Source organism: Hyalella azteca, unplaced genomic scaffold (genome assembly GCF_000764305.2).
Source record: "Hyalella azteca isolate HAZT.00-mixed unplaced genomic scaffold, Hazt_2.0.2 contig17807, whole genome shotgun sequence".
NCBI classification, from domain to species: Eukaryota; Metazoa; Arthropoda; class Malacostraca; order Amphipoda; family Hyalellidae; genus Hyalella; species Hyalella azteca.
In genome coordinates, this window is record NW_025947577.1 from 6,696 (window position 1) to 29,136 (window position 22,441).

Here is a 22,441-nt window from a genome sequence, read left to right on the forward strand (position 1 = left end):
CGTTTGAAGCACGTAGAGTGTACTCATCCATTACTAACAGTACTCTGAAGTCCTTCTCTTTCATTTTAGATGATGAAGAGGTAGAATGAATGAATTTTTCTGTGATTTTTACATGTTTCTCCTTCATTGATACGATATTACCATATACAATAATTACCATATTATTGATGCGATATTACCGTAGGTATCCATGATAATGCCATCGAGCATTTACAACAACCTTGTCCACTGCAAGCTTCATATCAGCAGCCTTGTAGCATTTTTTCTGTATCTGTAAGCTTACAGGATGGCTTGTAATTTCTCACCATTTTAATTGGGTTAAGTGAATTTACTATAAAAAAATATTTTGAAAAACATATATATATAAATTCATGAGTGTTTGAAATTCTATGTGAAAATATACCATTAGTGTATATGTAATCTATATAATGTTTGTGATGTGATTTTTCACAGTGTGATCTTTTTTGTCAGCATATCCATTAAATAATATTTCATGTTACTTAAGCATGAGATTCTGGCAGCCAATTATTTGTGCAGTGCCAACAAAATGTACTATCTATAAATTTGTCCCTGAATCAGGCATTTAAATTTGTTTCTCAACTATTGACCACTAGTGACTTTAAACTTGGATCTCCCTCAGACAAATTCATTTGTTTCTGTTGAAGCCTTTAAAACAAATGAAATGTAGTTACTTATTGACAATTGCTGAAGACTAATTTGCACAAGAACATTTACCGTACTTTAATTATTTTCAGTCATCTTTTGCAAAGACTACTTTAACATTTATTATTCTTGCAGTGTCAGCCATTTGGTGCTACCAGTGCGTTGGCTCACACCCAGGGTGCGGGATGGAGGATTTTGACTGGAGATTTTACTGGAGTTCTAGCTGTCAAGATGCAAATGATGTCTGCGTCAAAGTTGTTGAACAGATTGGCAGTAAGTATATACTTGTATACATGATTATTGCTACGAAATACATTTTATTAAACTGACCAGTTACAACTGTAGGTACCGATTAAAGTATTCTGCCAATTACAAGGTTTGTGTGGTTTTGAGGGTTGGGAGGAATGATGCATTTTTGTTTTCTGGATTTTTCATGTCCAAAGGATCTAGAGTAAAGTGATACTATTTAATTACATTATCACAGAATAAAATCAACTATCTAGCATTCAAGGTAACAATAAATGTGAAAATTATCATGACTGCATTTTGAATTCTTAGTCGAGGTCCACAAGAACTGACATTGTTTGAACAATGGTGATTGTTATCAAGAAGGTAATGTTTTGAGCATGCCCACAAATACCAAAAAATATCCCATGAATCTTAGTTTGTGTACCATTAACAGCCTTTTGAATTGATATTTACAGTTTAAAATCACTTTCTGCTCTCAAAATAATTCACAGCCTCAAGAAATCTGGGTTACAACTCTGAATTATTTCACTTGCAATAACATGAATGCCACTGGTAGGTACCATACAGTTTCATGCATATAATTATGTAGCCTTTAACACGTTAAGTACGGCTATGTTGTATTCAGTGCGTATTTCACACCGATGGTACGTTGGCTATTCCGCACTTAATGTGTTGATAATTTTATTTAAGGTTAGATGATGGTCACATATAATTGCTTGTGTTCCTAGTAAGGTTACACGATTCAAGCTTTCAGTTCTATTACTTATTTCCAGGTGAAGTGATGGTGACTCGTGATTGCCTAAGTTCTCTGGAGGGTCACAGGAGGGACATCCCAAATGATCGGTGGGCAGTAACTAGAGTATTGTATGCCATTCAGTTGTGTAGATCAAGATGAAGACTAAGTTTGTATCATCATATTCTTATGGCAATGGCTCTGACAAATGCTGTGTAAAAATGTCTCGCCCAACAAACTGACCTGATGGATGCAGTTTATTATATCTCACTAACAGTCTTTTCAGTAGCTACAATTCTTGACAAGTTGCAAAAGATTCCATGTCATTTTGGTTCTTGTTGCTTTTTTAGACATTTTTGTCACTGGAGCTTCGTCACTTGTAAGCAAAATGAGATGAGAATACGTTATGTGAATATGGATTGCATTACGGTATGTAATATTATCAATTTAATTATGCATAACTGTTTTCTTCTTAGGTTAAAAAGCTTTCCAAACCTTCTTTAAATATTCATCATTCCAGGTATGAAGGCTGCAGACCAGCTGCTCAAGATGTTCAGCTTGGAAATTACATCTTCCCATCTGTGCCTGAAATTGACCACACCAGGTGAATTTCCTTATTCAATGTTCAAGTACTCAATAGTACAATTGCCAGCCTGATATGTTGTAATAAACTAATGTTTTAGTTCATATGCTCATCATTTCAGCAATCTACGGTATCGTATTATACATCTTGATTTGACTTGAGTTTACTAGTTGAGATGTCCAACAACAAAATGTATATAGTATGAAAAAAAAAAAAATAGTCAAGATTAGTTCTAGAACAAAATCTTATCTTTTGCTCATGTTCATGGGGAACACCCACGACTGTGTGATGTAAAGCATTATGATCTGTGTTATACTAAAGTAGTTTTTCGTTTACAGAACGCATTACTCGAACGTGACGTTCTGCTTCTGCACTTTTGACGAACGTTGCAATACGTCATCCTCGCTCATGTCTTCCATGGCTACAGTTGCTGCTGGCGTTATTCTCGTTGGTGTCATGCGGATGATTCGGGCCTGATATTCTGATCAGTTGCAGGCATTTAGCTGCACAAATATGTCATCAGACAAACTGATCAGACGGAAATCTTTTGTTGAACCTTATCAGCAGACAATTTTTTCTAATAGGTTTCAATTCTCATTTCAGATGGCAGTAGATTTACATTCATTTTGCTTTGATTTTAACAAAATTTTTGCTGGAGTGTTCTGTATCTATATTTTTCGTAAATGGAAACTCCGGGAAACTAGATAAAGCAATCTGAAATCATTTCAAATGTTAGGTATTTTTTTCATCACAAACTTAAATTGAAGTAGCATGCCACGGGAAATTATTTTGACTTACCTCCAAAGATATTTCCTGTTCTGACGCAAAATCGTTAAGAGAAGTATTATTAACTGATCGAACAGAAATTTACCGCTATAACTGCTCGGGAAACTTGTCTGATGTCGGGGAATTTCTATCTTAAAGTCGCGTTCGAAACGAGTGGCGATTTTCAGCTGACGTTGCTACTGCCTTTTGACGTTCAGTTTCAAGTATTAACTTACTCTGAACTCAATGATTATATTATTTATATTTAAACCATAATGTTTGTTACGGTGCAATAGTGACGATTCTAAGAAAATAGAACTAGAAAAGGTAGGAAAAATAAATATCTCTATCATTGCATTGATCTTTTATTAAAATTGCTCTGATAATGTTATGAGCTGGTGCTGTTTTACTGTAGTATTCTGATTTTCTGTATTACTGGCACATATTTCAAGTAGCACCATTGAATTAGGCCAACTGGTAGTTCGATGTAAGAAACTTAAGATATATCTCGCGACCACATTCCGTCCAGTGTATGCTTACCGTCCTAAAGTACAATGAAGTCTCAATTAGAACTATCGTCAATATTCCGTCCATAGTATAAGAAGAAATTAGATGGTAATATGAATATCTTAAATGTATATGATACTTCGTCCATAACTCGTTGTAGTAATTTTACATTTAAATGAACCTATTTTATTCGTGAGAGTTATTGAAATTTGCATGCTCCTAACATGGGTGGGCTCTCCAGTTTTGTGTGAATCTTTGCCGAAGAATCTCGAGGCTCGATCTTTTGTACAAATTATTTCATCTTTCTTTGTGTCTCATTTCATTACATAATTACATCAGACACTTGTTTTGTACGTAATTAACAATTACTGTTGCAGCCAATTTATTCATTTATATTTTTTAATGCAAAATTATGTTTTTCATCATTTACGAAATTGAATGTTACGATATTGAGATTTCATACTTAATTGACCATCAATTATAGGTTCACTTTTCACGTGTCTGATCGGGTTTCGTAGTTCTACCCTAGAATTTTAGATAATACTAAAATTCTAATTATTTATTCAGTTTGTTTTTCTTAATAGCTAGGGAATCGCTCGTTCTTAGCGGGAATATCGCACCGATCACATACGTTTGGGTTTATCAAAATCTCGGAAACTTGAGCAAACATTATTTTCCTTGTGTTTTGTTAAACTTTCAATGTTCTCCGATGGCAATAAAATTCTTTGATTTTCTAGTATATGCTCTATATCTGATCATCTATATTGATTTTCTATATTTATAATGGCTGCGATATGTCTATTAAGATGTCTTTCTTGTGGGTAACCTGTTCTTATTGTAATGATATCTTTACCATAAAAATAAATATTTAAGAGGCTGAGACTTTCGTCCTGTTCTGGTTTCATGGTTATATTACATTCTTTACTGCAAGTGTGCGACGCGATACATAGCTAAATACACCACACTATCGTGTAAAGCTTGATCTTCTCGTATCATCAAAAATTTCATAGATTTGGAAAGTTATTCGCATTTTATACTGCGCAAGCCCCCGATCGTCGCATATTAATAGGATAAAAATCCATCATGAAGACGAAGGCTTTAAACGGCAAGCGAGATGGAATTAGCTCCAGCATCACAAACTTGGGAAGAAGGGATACGCGAAAAGCGCCAGTGCCAAAGGCGGTCTGCATCCTATATCGGCTTTACTATATTGTGTCGGTGCTAAAGATATAGGCCCGTGGCCTGTGGCCTGTTTCACATGAGAATCGGGGAAGGGAAATGAAAGGCATCCTGCCAATACCGTAACTCTACCTCACAATCTGATACCGCGTGCTGCTCTGTTATTGTTCATATGCTCCTGGAACTCCCGCCAGGTGCTGTCCACGTTTGGGTCGTCGGGGTTTTGGGCGATGAAATTCAGAGCGTCGGTGAGACCTGCGAACGCCGTGCCTGCGTAAGCGTCGTTCGAGCTCGGGGCGAAGACCACGTGGCTGTAATAATTACATTAGTTAACGTATAAAGTTCCTTTGTATAGCCCGTCCTCATACGTGTGATAACCAAGCAAGTTTTGCGAATTCAGTTACGTGAGCTAAAATATTTGCTGTCAAAATTGAGCACAAATGATCGTTTGAATTATTTATCCCGTAATTATGGTATGCGGAGGAAGTTCCAACAAAAAACTTTTATAACAACAATACTTGACTCTACAAGTCTAAGCGGGCCCTATATGTTCGCTTACGATAATTTGGTCACTAACGATAGATACATGTACAATTTAATTTGACTTATACAAAATAATAATGTAATCAAGTGTAAATCTTGCTCGCAACACGGCAGACTACCTTAAGATATCACTGCATAACACTGCTGTGTGAAACCAGATGCTACGTACAGTTTGCAAGAATGTTGATGCTTATCGGAAAACTGTAGGTATTTTCAAATCTAACAATTTCAGTTATAGTCGTGGCTTGTTTTAGGCTTAATCTCTATTTCGCTAGTCTGACACGTAACCCCTTTCAAACAACAAGAGAAAATTCCACAACAGACACTGGCCCATTAGGAACCTTGGGACGCTGCACCTTGATCGGCATAAGAAGATACTAATATGAATTTAATGTTAATAAATGTTCACTAAAGTTGTTTTTTTATTGGAATATTCGAGTATTAATTGATTAAAGATCTGGGAATAATTTATTTGATGATACTGTCTCTCAACATTGTAATATCAAAGCAATTCTTTTCTCATATTAAAACGTTTATTAGACTCACTTGTATTCAGGCCGCCCGGGTAGACCTCGTGGGTCAATGAAGGCGCGCTCCACGAGCATCATGCGGTCGTTCGCTGCTCGTACCGACATGGCGCTGTGGGTACGAGACAACTTAATTAATTAATAGGCTTAATTGTGTCTACTGACACCATAACTGTTGTTAATGCTATTCGTATCTGAAGGCAAGTTGAATTGCTGTCGGCAGACATAGGGGTTGTTGTTGAACAACTCAATACAAGTATAACGAGAAATATACCGGTCGTAAAGTGGGCGTTCTAACATAATCTTCCGTCGTAACTATGACGGCCAACTCTTGTATAAAATACGAAACACATGCACAAAGAACATGAAAACATATATTAACTTTAAAAGCTTCATACTCAACGTGAGTATTTACAGATTTTTCGGCAGTTCACTAAATGAATGGCAGGAAATTAATTCAAACACTGAATAGGCTGAGGTGATATCCTGTTGGGAAAAGTAATTCTACAAGATAATTTCACTTCTTTAATGTACTCACTTGCTGGTATCGAGGAGGGCAAGTGTCTCCTCGAATTCGTAGACGCTGCGGTTGAAAGCTGATCCGGCATCCAAGAAATATTCTGAGAATCAAAGATTTTAACATTACTCTTTACTGACAACAATTGCACAAGGCAGTTTATACGGGAAAAATATTTCAATATAAACTAAACATTTCTGGTGTAAATAGCAGTCGGGAAATCCGATCGGTTATGAAAATTTTTTATACTAAGAGCTTTGTCAAAATATTAATACACAGTAGAACCATCACAGAGAATCTGCATGAGCTTCAGTAACTTGCACTTCTAACCATAGGAGAAATGGGTTAGTAACATATTCCGTTATTTTGATTTCTGCACAGGAGGAATATTCAGCAGTCGGTCGGCAACAACAACAACTTGGTCGGCAACGCAACACTTTAAGTCACAGCTACTGTAAAATTCGATCTGCCTCTGCATCAATGTTAAGGATAATCGAATTTATAAATAAAATTACAATTCCTTCTTAACTGATGTATCATTAAAATGTATACTTTCCGATCCAGTTGAATTTAGTGAAGACTCACGGAAAGTTAGGTTCCTGTCTGTGACCATCTGTCCAAACTGCGTCACAATGTCGGCTTGCGCGTCGCTAATGTATGAAGCGTACGCCTCAAGGGACATGGGCAGAACCTGAGAAATGTATATTTTATAATTAAACTGAATGCTGCCACTGGAAATGCACAGGTAGTATTTTTATCAAAATTATAAGTTCCATCATCTTCCATGCTCCAATTTACGAACTGGGACTCGAAATAAATGTTTATAATCGTTCCTGATATCAGATGGATAAACAATTTTACTGATACGGTGAAGATTAATACATACTCATGTTGATGCAAATTCAAAATATTATGCAATACGAAGATTATTCCTGGCCTAAAACTCCCACTGACGTTGCCGAATACTGAAGTTGCTGTGAGAACATATTTACTTACAAGCGCATCAGAGAGAACAACGCTGATCTGCCCCCAGAGGTCCGTCATGGCGGCGTGGAAATTGAAGCCTTGGTCGTAGAGCTCGTCGACCAAAGCAAACGTCTCGTACAGAGTGTGGTAGAGGGGCTCGCCTAGGGTTTCCTGGAGAAAAATTACGTCGTATTGATTTTTTAACAGCAAAGAAAACGCCAAGCAGATTAACCATATCTTCAGTGAAAACGTTTCCGAACGTTTGCGTTCTATAAATTTTTTGAACTGATAATTGAGCTGGTTGCCGAAACGTTTTCATTGAAGGTATAGTGAATTTGATTGGCCTTATTTTTATAAATTCTTGATTTATTTTCTAGTTAATTCATTAGAGCAAGCAATTCGTGAATGATTCAAAGATACACTATGGTTATGGCTTGTTGATTTATAATTTATAAATTATATAATAATTTAAAAAGACACATTATGGTCGGTTGATTTCTTCTAGATTACTGATACAAGTATGCGATGTTTTAGTTTACATCAACGAACAATATTTTTTGCAAGTGCTGCAATGATCGCGATTCTGCACACAATTCTAAAAATAGAAACAATACACAAAAATTTAGACACGAAAATTCTCACACACCATTGTCACAACAGGCATAATTCTAGCGCTTTATGCGCGTTATAGACCTCAATATAATATAAATTATATATTCTAACTCTAATGCCCGTTATTTTGCATAATTAGGTACTCTTTATAGTTTAAATGAAAGTTTAAAAGAAAAAAGTTTCCAACTCGATGCGTTAAAAATTCCTATAAAAAATACGGAACAACTGAAATTCTCATCGATATCATATTGGAAGAGTCAAGGTAGCAAATAACGACGCACATTTTAATCAAAACAACTCGAAATGAAGTTTTAAATTATTGGATTATTTCAATAGTGGGTTATACCAGTTCTAAATACTTGAAAATAATAATGGCTCACATGATAGCTTATTTGTTAATTACGCAAAACCATTGCAAATAATTTACATTAAAAAAGGAAGTGCACGGTGACATGGGGATCTTAAATATATCATTTAAAGTGAGATGACAGAAGAGTGTACTAATAATAATTTAAACAATGGAACTCATGAGTAATACAATGAAATGAATATAAGCAGTAACTGGCCCATGAATAATCCAAAATGTTTGGTATTTATTATTTCAGTAATGATTCCACATAATCAATTCTACTCTCTGAGCTTCAATCCAACTTGTATAGAGAAACAAATATCACCAAACCATGCCAATATTAATTATATTTATATATAGTTTGTATAATTTCAAATGACATCGTCGTGAGTGTAGCGGATGTCGATATTAATTAAATATAGTTTGTATGTTGGCACTTAAGTGCCAATATTAATTAATATATAGTTTGCATAATTGCAATGACATCGTCATGAGTGTAGCGGATGTCGATATTAATTAAATATAGTTTGTATGTGTAGCCTGAGCACCCCAGTGCCAATATTAATTATATTTATATATAGTTTGTATAATTTTGAATGACATCGTCGTGAGTGTAGCGGATGTCGAGGCAGGGCACGCCTATGCGGTGCTGGAAGCCGGTGTAGTCGCTGCCGCTGCCGATGGACTGCATCCTAGAAAATATTTCTTAATTTTTCAACATGTTACAAGGTAAGAATTTTCTTTAATACCTAAATAATAACTTAAAATTTGCTATAGGTATCTAAAAATAACTCTTAATTTTTCGACTTCAATAAAAATGTTTACAAACTCGTCAGAATAACCTACAGAGAATTTTTTCCTCGAGGGGACTATAAGAATTTCGCGGAATTCACTGGAAATCTACTAATCAATTTCGTAAATTTTAGGTGAAAATAATGCCATGATAACTTATGAGGTATTCTATTAATTTTCGACCGTCCGATCAACAGACATTGAGCTCAATTTAACGCACATTTAACACAACTGCTATAATTTCATGTTGAAATATTGAATAATTATAAAACAATTGAATAATTTGAAACAATCGTTACGTTGTAGCTAAACGTTAATTCGACAGCGAACTAAGTGAATCAGTATAATTCAAAATTAAAATAAGTCGAGACTTCGTGGATGATCTCACGAGTAGTATGTTATAAATAAATTATTGTAATAACATGAAGTACTCAAGTTAGCCATAGAGTAATGGTATAACTTTATTAAATGTCGAGTCAGACCGAGGCAGGCCAGGGTGCTGCGCGTCAGGGCGGCGCAGGAGCCAAGTGTCGTACACGGTGGGACGCCCCGCTGCTACCTCAGCAGGGTCGGGGTTGGGGACCTGGAGAGACAGTGAACTTATATGTCTAAAATAATAAAAAGAAAATGATATAAGGATGTAAAATTACATACTATGATGGAACATAATATAATATAGTATAATAATAGTAGTGACAGCTTTCATTAGGCCATGTTGGCATGTCGCTGATTCTCGACCATCCGAGCACCTTGCCGATTTCGACAAAAAAATTTCACAACTAGTTGCCATTTCAAACCCCCAATTTACTGCTGCAATCTTGTTAAACTCATGCACTCGGCCATCTTTGAATATTTATTTCCTCAATTGTTGAATTATAGTATCCAAGGTTCGAGTGTCCAGAAACTTCTGTTTAAAGCTAATGGAGTAAACCAAATAAACGTTGCAGGAGGTAAATTTTAGATTAAGTTTCGCGTTGTTTACATTTGTTTGAGTTACCTGTTTCGAGGCGTTGTAGACGACGTCGTAGAGCAGTGGTGCGGATTTTGTTCTCAGTGTATAGTTGCCTGGAACGAATCACAATGAGAACAAAAACAGACATGTTTCGACTGGGTATTTTATGGATGAAAGTGAGAAATTCACTTCAATTGGAGGAGGTTGTACAATTACCCGTAGGCGTCAGGAAGTTCTCAGTCTGATTAACCGGCGGCGAGTTAATTTTTTTCGCTGAACTAATTTAGAGTTTACTTAATAACTCATTCTGATATAAATACAGTTTCTAAAACATAAATTTATATAATACGCAGTTTCATCATTTATCGATTGCTTACTTTGTTGTTGTGAACACTTTCATTCTTTCCTTAGTTCCTTCAATGAGTAACGTGCCTCGAAATCATGATTGCGCAAAACATCACATGCAACGATAAATGCTTCAGTTAAACCTCTTCGATCTAGTTTCGCAATATTCTGCGAAATATGTTTTTTGTAATATTTGATATCATATCAACGCACGAGATATCACAAAACATATGGCAATAGTAGAGCAATTATAGTGTACTCAGAGATTATTAAATAACGTGTCACCGTAGGTAAGCCTTAATGAATTCAATAAAACCAACGGAAAAAAATATTATAACTCTTTTGCTACCATTGCGCAGTAACTCTTCCTACACAATGCAGCTAAGTTCGGTAAATCTCAATTGCAATGACACACCCTCATTGGTTTCAATAAAAATACACAAACAAAACCTTTGAAAGTATTCTATAATAGGGACAAACGGTATAAACTCCAACCAAGTCTATATGACTGCAAGAGGTCGAACAATCGGCGTGTTTTGAGTTGCCTTTATCCATGCCTCATAAGCAGGTCAATAATTTAACAATCAATTTGTTCAAGAACGACGTTCACAAATACTAAAATAAAGAAACTCACCAGCATCGTCATCACGCAGAGGTGCACAACATTAAAAATATCTATAAATTTTTCAGCACTTACTTTCCTAAAAAAAAATAATTATTGTAAATTTTGCGCTGCATTAAAAACATCTTTAACTTTTTCAGCACTTTCTTTACTTAAAAAAATTAATTATTAATAAATTTTGCGCTGCATTAAAAACATGTTTAATTTTTTCAGCACTTACCGGTACTTTACTAAAAAAATTAATTATTGAAAGTTTTACACTGCATTAAAAATATGTTTCATTTTTTCAGCACTTACTTTACTAAAAAAAATTATTTATCGCAAGTTTTGCGCTGCACTGAAAATATGTTGAATTGTCTTTTCAATTTCTTTACTAAAACAATTGCAATTATGCTACGGCAGGCGCTGCTTACCAATTTGCGTGGTGGCGGCCATGAGGACCCTGGACAGCTCCATCATGGCGGCCGTGCCTGAGGACGGGTCAATGGCGCCGAAAATCCACGCGTCGCGGTGGTTGCCCAGAACCACGTACCGGTCTGGGGGTCACATTAAATATAGTAATATAATAATAATTAATAATAATATAATAAATATATAATAATAATCTTATAATCTTATAGTAACAGTAATCTTAAGTCGTAGAGATTGAACAATAATCTTCGGTCGTAGAGATATAACAATGATCTAATATCAGGAATAATTTACGGCCGTAGAGATTGAACAATAATCTTATAGCAACAGTAATCTTGAGCCGTAGAGATTGAAGAATAATCTTATATCAACTATACCTAATCTCTAATAGCAGAGATGAAACAAAAGCCTAGTAACACCAGCAATCTCTAATCGCAAAGATTTAATAGTGATCTTATATCAACAATAGGGTAATTACCACTCATAGAGATTGAACCTAATCATTATAACAGAAATAATAGCCATTCATAGCGATTGAACAATGATCTTGTATTAAAAAAATCTTCAATCCTTAAAGATTAAACGAGAGCCTGATAACAATAATAATCGCCTTACATCGGAACTGAACAATGAACTTAAATCAACAATAATCTCTAATCGTACAGATTGAATAAAGACTAATAAAAACAATTATCTCCTATCCTAGAGATTGAACAATAAGGTTAAATTAAAGTCTCGTGACCATTCACATATTCACATTTGAAACTGAATGTACCAATCACAACTAATAATTCTAATAAGGTATTATTATTTATAATATTATAAATTATTATTAATTATATAACAGATAATAATATGATGGAATTTGAATTGTACGCGAGTCTCCGTTTCGTTTAGAGACGTCCTTAGAGTTCAGCGGAGCAGAGTGAACATTTGAAAGCTTTAACATCAAATACCACCTAATTCGATGATTTAATTCGCTTGCAACTGTGCAGTGGCTTCATAAATTCTATAAATGTTATATAGTTCATCCATTCGAAATTAGGTTTTCTGGTAAAATCTAAAATGATTCAACACTGCAGTGGCTATATTACTGGCATAGATGTCAGTGTAGCCATTCCGTAATAAGGTTTTCCAATTTTAGTTCAGTTTTCAGTTCAGCCGTTTCAAAATTGCATTTTTGGTACTAACTACTATTAATTAAACAACAGTTGCAAGTTCATATGCCTTTCAGAAGAATAACTTTTTATATTAAACTTGGAAATTCCCCCAAAACCTAGAAATATATTCACTTGAAAACAACAAAAATACTATTCAAATTACGTGTGTCAGTTCAGCCACTTCTGAAATAGGCTTAGTATTGTTGGCTCTTAAATTCTACTTGAAAATTTGCAAAAACCTAGATATTTATTCTTTTCATCAAATTTCACGAGTGTCATTTCAGTTGTTTTTGACAGAGTATTAGTACAAATAACTTTTTAACATCAACTTCGGTCGATTCATAAATGCGTTTTTCGTTAAAAACTTGAATTATTCAACACCAAATATCATCTTACTCGAAAATTTCAGCCGCTTTTCAACGGTGCAGTAGCTGCATGAATTTTAATGATATTAATTCCACTATTTCATAACTACGGTTTTCATGTGATAACTCCAATGATTCAACACCGAATATCACGCAACTTGAAGAATTGAATTGGGTGATAGAATTGAATTAGAATCTTGAAGAATTGAAATAGATGTCAGCGTNCATGTACAACTGTACTCACGTATTGCCGGGTAGAATGGAGTGAGGGGTATTACAGTACACCGTCCATGTACAACTGTACTCACGTATTGCCGGGTAGAATGGAGTGAGAGGATCGCCGTCCTTAAGCTTGGCAGTTCCTAAGGGCACGGCCGAGGGCGGCATCATGACGGTGTGAGGGTAGACGGCCTCGCTGCCCCGCGGCGCATAATCCGAGGGATCACTGAACAAAATCAGGCCCAGAGCTCCACGACGCTCTGCGAAATCTGCCTGAATAGTAGAAAAAAATAAGAAGTCATAGTAAATATGAAAATAAAAAATACCCATTTACATTGAGAAAAAACACCTAATTATACAATAATCTCTTCAAAAAATTATCATTTTCATCTTTATCTCTCATTATCATTTATTATAATATAAAAAAAATGTTTGAAAATCATCGACTAACTTTGAATATTTGTGAAGACTTTACTAATCATTACGATGGATGAAACGTGCCTTTTTTCATCTCAGCAACGAAATTCTCTAAATGCAACCATCGTTATCATTGATATTTTATTCGAAAATTTCATTCGTGTGTTACCGCTTGAAATGATGCTTATTGCTCTGAAAACCTCTCGTATTATTAGTCCGAGCAGTAGAAACGAATTATTTTTCCACAGATAAACATTTATTGTCGTCAATGCCAGTGGTATTTAAAGGTCTTAAGGTTAAAATCAGGAAGACAAAGGGCAACCTCATAACTGAAGATTCATAAGCGTCGTCTGCTCTATACATTTATCTGTATAGGCTTGCTAATTAGAATTAACGTTAGTAAACAGTGTCAACTCTCCTATAAACAGATATACTGATCGTCGTTAATGACAATGTTATTAGCTTGATAAGCAGAGTTGCCAACAGTAAACCGACCGTTGACTCTTATGTTTATGAATACATGAAACGTCGTCTGCTTACCATAATCCTGGGTCAGCACTAGCATAAATACTTACTAGCATTATTGGTAAGTTAGTAGTTCCGTAATTAGTAGTAATTACTCACTAGTTCGTAATTCAGTCAGCCAACCACACATGGCTTTTCAATCATAGTTATTTATGCTAACCCATCAATCACAGGCAAGAAATAAGCCGTAACGTTGTAGAGGAAATAGATTTATTGCTGTATAAGTAATTTTTAAGTTGCAATGTATTAGGTTTTGTATTTGTGTTACGATTAGGGTTAGGAGTAAGTTTATAGAGTGTTAGGCTTATTGTTTTGTTTCTATTTATTCTTCGTTAATTATAAGTGCTTTTAACTGTTTATTCAATAAAAAAAATCCTTGGTCTTTAAAAGCTGAATGAAGAACGATCACGTGCCAAGTGTCGGGGAACGCTTGTTCGTTGAGAGATTGGAATTTCCCCAACAACGTGTACTCAAACGAATTCTGATATCACAGTCCCTAGTCAGAAAATTCACCACCAGCCTAAGCACGAAACTCACAATGTTTGCCCTGAAGATTTCACCGTAGCGTGCCAGCACAATACGACCTGCCACGGCCACCCCGCTGGCGTTAAGGTAATCNAGGTGTATAGTTGCCTGGAACGAATCACAATGAGAACAAAAACAGACATGTTTCGACTGGGTATTTTATGGATGAAAGTGAGAAATTCACTTCAATTGGAGGAGGTTGTACAATTACCCGTAGGCGTCAGGAAGTTCTCAGTCTGATTAACCGGCGGCGAGTTAATTTTTTTCGCTGAACTAATTTAGAGTTTACTTAATAACTCATTCTGATATAAATACAGTTTCTAAAACATAAATTTATATAATACGCAGTTTCATCATTTATCGATTGCTTACTTTGTTGTTGTGAACACTTTCATTCTTTCCTTAGTTCCTTCAATGAGTAACGTGCCTCGAAATCATGATTGCGCAAAACATCACGATATTATTTTCGGTGAATAATTTTAATACAAATAATTTTCCTCTAATAATAAAATTCAATTCAATGGCCATGTCGACGTTGAGGTAGGTACTGGTCACTAGTTATATATGATGCACATGTTAATAACCTTCAATGGCAATGTCCACGTTGAGGTAGGTACTGAACACTTGTTATACATAATGCATATGTACTGAACACTTGTTATGCATAATGCATATGTCAATAACCTTCAATAGCCATGTCGACGTTGAGGTAGGTACTGGTCACTTATTATATATAATGCATATGTACTGAACACTTGTTATATATAATGCATATGTTAATAACCTTCAATAGCCATGTCCACGTTGAGGTATGTACTGGTCACTAGTTATATATGATGCATATGTCAATAACCTTCAATAGCCATGTCGACGTTGAGGCAGGTACTGGTCACTTATTATATATAATGCATATGTACTGAACACTTGTTATATATAATGCATATGTTAATAACCTTCAATAGCCATGTCCACGTTGAGGTATGCCACGGCGCGGTCCTGGAGCTGCTTGCTGAACTGCTCCGTCCACTCCATGGAGCCCACGAGCCCGTACTCCTCTGCCGCCCAGGAGCAGAACACGAGCGTCCTGCGGGGCCTCCAGCCTGCACCACGCCACACACAAAAATAACGGGGTAAATCACCCGTTCAGTGGTGATTCAGTTTTAGCTCAGTAGAGTTCAGGGCCCATACTTTCAAAAAAAGTTAAGAGATCGTAAGTTCATCAGCCAATCATTGACGGCCTTTCGAGCAAAATCCACCATTCATAGAGAAGAAAATAAAGCGTAAGTAATAGAGCGTACTTACGTTCACTTAGCGAATTTTGAAAGTAAGGCCCCTGGTCACCATTCAGTTCAGTAAAATCTCGACATTCAGAGGAATGGGTGAGATTTTATCCAAATGCCAATGCACTTTTTGCCCTACCAGTGCACTTTACCAAATACCAGGGCACTTTTTGCCCTAATATGCGTCATTCTGACCCAGTTTGGCACGGCAAAAGGGCGTATCAGTGCTACGTCCGTTCTCTGTCTGAGGTGTCGGTAAGAAAGTGAGGCAAATATTTTTTTTTTTTCAATATGCCCGATTGATTTATCCGGGTTTATACAATTAATTAACGATCAACTTTCCGAATATGAACGCCCGACAGAAAAGAGATATTTAAATAATTTTATTTACTTGTATAAAGCCATACAAACGTAATATAAATTATAATTCATGTTGATTTGAACGCAAATATTGATATGTTGAGGTACAGTGTGCAAAACCCTCTGTTGAACTGATTTCTTCATTACAAAAGCATTAGCTAAATCGCTGCAAAGTCCTAACACTTGTCGAGTAAAAAGATACGCAAATTACCAGAATGATTTCTCGTTATTTTGTTTTGCTTGTCAGTTTCTGATAAAGAATTCATACGTTCATTTCCGATTTGATATCTGTACTCTATAAATTCAGTTAATCGAATAGATTATGTTTGCATTGTTAAACATTTCAACCGATGATATAGATTGTTTCCAAACGTTTTCACTAAAAAATATCTAATTTTCTAGTCTATCGCTCTCCGCAAAAAAAAAATTGTCACACGACTAGCACTGCATTAAAAATATGTTTAATTTTTTATCACCTAACCCGGTACTTTACTAAAAAATTAATAATTGAAAGTTTTGCGCTGCAACGAAAATATGTTGAATTGTTTTTTTTCCATTACTGGACTAAAAAATTAATTATCGTAAGTTTTGCGCTGCAATGAATATATGTTGAATTATCTTTTCCATTTATTTACTAAAAAATTGCAATTATCCAACGGCTGGCGCTGCATTAAAAATACGTTTCATTTTTTAACACCTACTGTACTAAAAAAATAATTATCTTAAGTTTTGAACTGCAATGATAATATGTTGAATTTTTTTACAATTTCTTTACTAAAAAATTTCAATTATCCAACGGCTGGCGCTGCATTAAAAATATGTTTAATTTTTTCAGCACTTACTTTACTAAAAAAATTAATTATCGTAAGTTTTACGCTGCAATGAATATATGTTGAATTGTCTTTTCCATTTATTTACTAAAAAATCGCAATTATGCTACGGCTGGTACTGCTTTGAAAATATTTGAATTTTTTTACAATTTCTTTAATAAAATAATTGAAATTATGCTACGGCTGGCGCTGCAATGATAATATCTTGAATTTTCTTTACAATTTCTTTACTAAAACAATTGCAATTATGCTACGGCTGGCGCTGAATGTTTGCCCTGAAGATTTCACCGTAGCGTGCCAGCACAATACGACCTGCCACGGCCACCCCGCTGGCGTTAAGGTAATCGAAGTCTTGTTCCCGCCCGTAATGTGCGTACACCAGTTCAGCCTGCGTAAAAAAGAATCTATGAACCACGTAAGTGAAGAAGCATTTCTGTGCCTAGGTTCGCAAGCGACTGGAAGTTATTTACGCAATCTTTAAAATATTTTCGAACTGTAAGATTTAGAGAAACAGATATATAAAGCATGTATAACAGGTAGAAAAAAAGTTTGTTGAACGAGTACGGTATGCTACTGATGCTATTAAAGCTCCATGTTGCTTACAGCGCGTGTGGTAGCTTCAAATCTTTAACAAGTTTTGTAACTTGAGATGAAACGCTGTTGGCTGAATCGGGATTTTTCCCCTAAGTTTCTTGTTGCTAAATCTCAGTTCAATAAACTATTATCTACGTGGAACACACGCCCTTTGATAGTTAATTAAGGACATATTGACACTCTTCGTTTGAAACACTATCTGACTAAGTAGAACAATTACTCAATGAAGTGCAAAGTAGTTTCGATATTAAACAATGCCAGTATCTCTTCTCAATTTAAAGTTCCATACTTGGAACCGGTGAGCAATTTTAATGAAAAAGTGGGTTTTGAGGAACAGTTATCATTGCGCAGGAATAGGTACGTTCGGCTTTCCCAAATAAATTCTCCATCTCGTAGCTCACTTCTTTGCTGTGGCAAGTAACTAATTTGGTCGTTCACGTTCTTCACACGGAACAGGTTAATCCACCTAAAGTAAATATAATCTTAGCAGAACCTCGCGTACTGAATTTTCGATTTGGTTTCGCATAGTACCTGCCACAATTAATTGTTATGAGTCAAGGTGGAATCGAATTTGGTACCGGGTTTTAGTCAGTACCCTATTATATAAACAGGTACACATACCTATTAGATTGAACAGCAATAAACTAGTTTTTTTTTTAACTTTACTAATGTTTTGGAACTAAATCGATATTGAATTTATTAAAAGCATTCATAGAATACCACCGCAACTTGACCTTGTTACGAACCGTATCTCTTTGATAGTCACATCCAATTTCATCTTACAAACCGTCTCCCTTGACAATCACCCCCAATAATTTCTTAAGTACCGACTGCCGACTCCCTCCACAATCACCCCCATTTAATTGCGACAAACTGTGTTTCTAGACAATTACCTGCGTTCACCCTTAAATACTGATTGGTTGGCACGATATGACCATCACCCCAAACACTTGTACAGAACAGTTTAATTGACAAACACCGTGACATTGCCCGGAGCGGAGTAGCCGTTGAAGTTGAAAGGCACATCGTCGCTGCCTTCCTCGGGCGCGTACAGCGGCCGCTGCTTCGGCTGAGACTCCCACTGAGATGCGCCCGTTGATGTGCTTACCAGGCGAACCTGACAAGTGATTAGTTACAAACAAGTTATCTTTATCGTGTGTTGCTGCCAGGAAATAAGTATCATCGTGAATAAGGTAAAAATTAGCCTTATATTGTTGTCTTATGTTAAATAATGTTCATTTTATTACAACACTTCTCTTTAACTTCACTTCTTGTTTGTCTGTCTGTCTGCTACAAATCTTGTAATCAAAATTTAATACACTTCTACTGATCCTGTCTCTTATACACATCTAGATGTGTATAAGAGACAGACAGTACACCGTCCATGTACAACTGTACTCACGTATTGCCGGGTNCGCGTACAGCGGCCGCTGCTTCGGCTGAGACTCCCACTGAGATGCGCCCGTTGATGTGCTTACCAGGCGAACCTGACAAGTGATTAGTTACAAACAATTATCTTTATCGTGTGTTGCTGTCAAGAAATAAGTATTATAGTGAATAAAGCAAGAATCGATCTCATATTATTGTCTTATGTTGAATAATGTTTATTTCTAAATTTTAATTTCAGGTTTTGTAGAATGTTAGAGAATGTAAGTAGAAGACCGGGAAGCAAAAATATTATTACATCCGGCCAAAAATATACTGCGAAAAATATAAATGAGGCACGGATATGGTGCAGTGTTGAATATAAAGCTTTTGGTCCAGATAGTTTAGATAGAGGAATAACAAATATGCTGCGAGCTGAACGGTGTAGTGAAGGTATGGGAGTATCACCTGATGCAGCGTGCAAAGTTGGATAAGGTGTCATCAAGATACGAAGGTACGAGTTCACCACGTCACGGAGAGTGCCAAGAATGGAATGGTGTCACAAGGATATGACAGCACTACGTCACGGAGCGTACCAAGTATGGACTGATGTCACAAGGATACGACAGCACTACGTCATGGAGCGTACCAAGTATGGACTGATGTCACAAGGATACGACAGTACCACGTCAAGGAGCGTACCAAGTATGGACTGATGTCACAAGGATACGACAGCACTACGTCACGGAGCGTACCAAGTATGGACTGGTGTCACAAGGATACGACAGCACTACGTCATGGAGCGTACCAAGTATTTATTGGTGTCACAATGGATACGACAGTACCACGTCATGGAGCGTACCAAGTTACGAATGATGTTCTATGGATACAACAGCATCACGTGAAAGCGTACCAAGTTAGGAATGGTGTCACATGGATACGACAGTACCACGTCACGGAGCGTACCAGGTTAGGAATGGTGTCATAAGGACACGATGGCTCCGTGTCTCGGAGCGTACCAAGTTACAAACGATGGTATATGGATACGACAGCATCACGTTAGCGTACCAGGTTGGGAATGGTGTCATGAGGGTACGACATGAGCACGTCGTATGACACCATTTGCACGTCATCGAGGCCCTGGTTTCGCCACAACTCTGCCACCCACTCCGCGGTCAGTAACTCCGCTTGAGTTCCTCCTAAGTGAGGCTGGGAAGTCAGGAACCTGGGGAAGATTTGAGAAAAATAAGTCCGATGTTGGAAATCCAACCAATATTTCAATTTCTAGAGGATATTTAAATATGATGATGAAAAAATTTTTCTCAAATCCTGAATCAGATAATATCCAAATTCTTTTTTTTTTTTGTGTACGTTCTTAGCATTTTTAAAGAGAATTTCTTTTGAATGGTTATTTTTAATCGCATTCTATCTCGAAACCATTTATACATTAACACTTGGAAAAATATAAATAGATCACGACAAGTCCTGTCATATGCGATGTTTACAAAATAATAAAGTTCGATATCCAACCGATTGCACTCACCTTAAGTATGAGCGAATATTCTCAGGATTGACATTGTTTCTGATGAAGTCAGAAATTGATTCTCGTTGCTGCAGTTGTTCGGATGCCGGCATTTCTGAGACGGATGAAACATGGCTGCTGCTATGGATACCTTCGGATGGGGGTGACAACTTCAATCATAATGTTTTTCTGTACGCCTTTATTCATGAAAAATACATGATTTCACTAATTTTTGATATAGGTGGAGCGTTTTCGTGTATGAAATGACAGGCACAAAAGAAATTTTCGCAAAGAAAGCTCCTTATTATGATTAAACTTCGACCTCATGAGATCGAAAGTACAAAATTTTATCGATCGAAAGTCCAAATTAATTATGCCGATGAAATTAGTCCTCAAAATTACTCCCGCTTACGTACTGATGAAAGCCAGCCCCGCAGCCAGGAAAAGCAGCAGGCCAGCTATGATCAGAAGTCGTCCCCGCACGTCCGACATTCCGCATTCAGAGAACACCAATGGAGGTTCATGTGTCAACATTCAGGCACTTCAGCGATACGGGAAAACTGTTACTGATTACAAGCTGTTTATCGGTCTTATCCTCAATGACTTGTTCATAAACAACATATTTGTCTTTATCAGTCTTACTATTGATGTTGTTATGTACGTGGAATAGTGGAGCATATAAGAATAGTGGAAGATGCTATCGTGGGAATATAAAGGCATTGCAACGATAAATGCTTCAGTTAAACCTCTTCGATCTAGTTTCGAAATATTCTGCGAAATATGTTTTTTGTAATATTTGATATCATATCAACGCATGCGATAACACAAAACATATGACATTAGTAAAGCAATTATAATGTCCTCAGAGATTATTAAATAACATGCCACCGTAGGTAAGCCTTAGTGAATTCAATAAAGCCAATGAAAAAAAAAACATTATAGATCTTACCATGAGCTACTGCTACCATTGCGCAGCAACTCTTCCCACACAATGTAGCTAAGTTCGACAAATCTCAATTGAAATGAAACATCCACAATGGTTTCAATAACGAATACACAACAAAACCTTTGAAAGTATTCTAATTGGGACATATAAACTATTTTAAAAATAGTAATAAATCTCAACCTTCAACCCACGCTATATAACTGCAAGCAGCCGAACGATCAGTGTGTTCTGAGTTATCTCTATCCATCCCTCATCAGCAGGTCAATAACTTAATAACCAATTTGTTTAACTGCAATGTCCAGAAATGTAAATAATATGCGTTTAAAACTTTGTTTTTAAAGACAACACTTCTAAAGAATCCAGTGTCTCTGATGTTACACATGTAAAATGAATTTCTAATTTTATTACCAAATATTAAAAAATTAATTTTTAAATTTCATTTTTAAAACTGAAAAAAATCTAAATTATTTATTCTGTCAACCAGTCAACAAATTCATGCATTGTTTCCAACTTTATGCAAGTGTGCGGAATTTCAGATCGATTGGACAGGTAGAAGTTTGTTAAATATCTATTATAAGATTTGTTGCAGACAAACTAACAAGAAATGAAGTTAAAGAAAAGTGCTGTAAAATAGAGAAACCTTCTAGCATCGTCATCACGCAGAGGTGCACAACATTAATAGAGCAAACTGAAACCCTTCTAATTTTTTATTGGACCCAAGCTACCTATTTTCAAAATATCGAATTTGTCTAAACTTAGAGATTTTTGCTTAGGGACTTTCTGGCTCGAAATTTTGTGTTGTATAATATTTAAGTGTATCATTTACTTATGTCCAGCAAAATTTAATTATTCAATGCTTCTTTTAACTTGAAAATTGATGTTGTTTCAATCAAAATGCCGTTAATATTTTATTGTCATCTGCTAAACCTGCCTCTTGATCTACCAACGTCATCTAAAGTTTTGTTAGACTCTTTGAAAATTGTAATGCATTCTCTGGTCATCGATTGTACGCATATAA

General features: G+C 36.0%; 2 protein-coding genes across 2 annotated transcripts; one reads left to right on the top strand and one right to left on the bottom strand.

Moving 5' to 3' along the window:
• Nucleotides 1-716: 716 nt before the first annotated feature.
• On the top strand, nt 717-4,380 carry LOC108676929 (the record flags this gene model as incomplete). Its single annotated transcript, XM_018165088.2, has 4 exons — nt 717-936; nt 1,686-1,755; nt 2,166-2,249; nt 2,567-4,380. Coding segments are annotated over 4 exons (513 nt in total), but the record flags the coding sequence as incomplete, so codon positions are not given.
• A 432-nt stretch (nt 4,381-4,812) lies between these two features.
• On the bottom strand, nt 4,813-20,980 carry LOC108676930 (N-acetylated-alpha-linked acidic dipeptidase 2). Its single transcript, XM_018165089.2, has 16 exons — nt 20,894-20,980; nt 20,499-20,628; nt 20,024-20,180; nt 19,000-19,077; nt 18,570-18,707; nt 17,262-17,384; nt 13,149-13,332; nt 11,318-11,440; nt 9,983-10,050; nt 9,468-9,568; nt 8,795-8,885; nt 7,263-7,403; nt 6,852-6,957; nt 6,288-6,369; nt 5,769-5,861; nt 4,813-4,990 (listed from the first exon to the last, which is right to left on the bottom strand). Exons 1-16 carry the CDS (start codon nt 20,967-20,969, stop codon nt 4,813-4,815), a joined length of 1,869 nt encoding a protein of 622 aa, XP_018020578.1. The 5' UTR covers nt 20,970-20,980.
• Between the last annotated feature and the right edge of the window lie 1,461 nt (nt 20,981-22,441).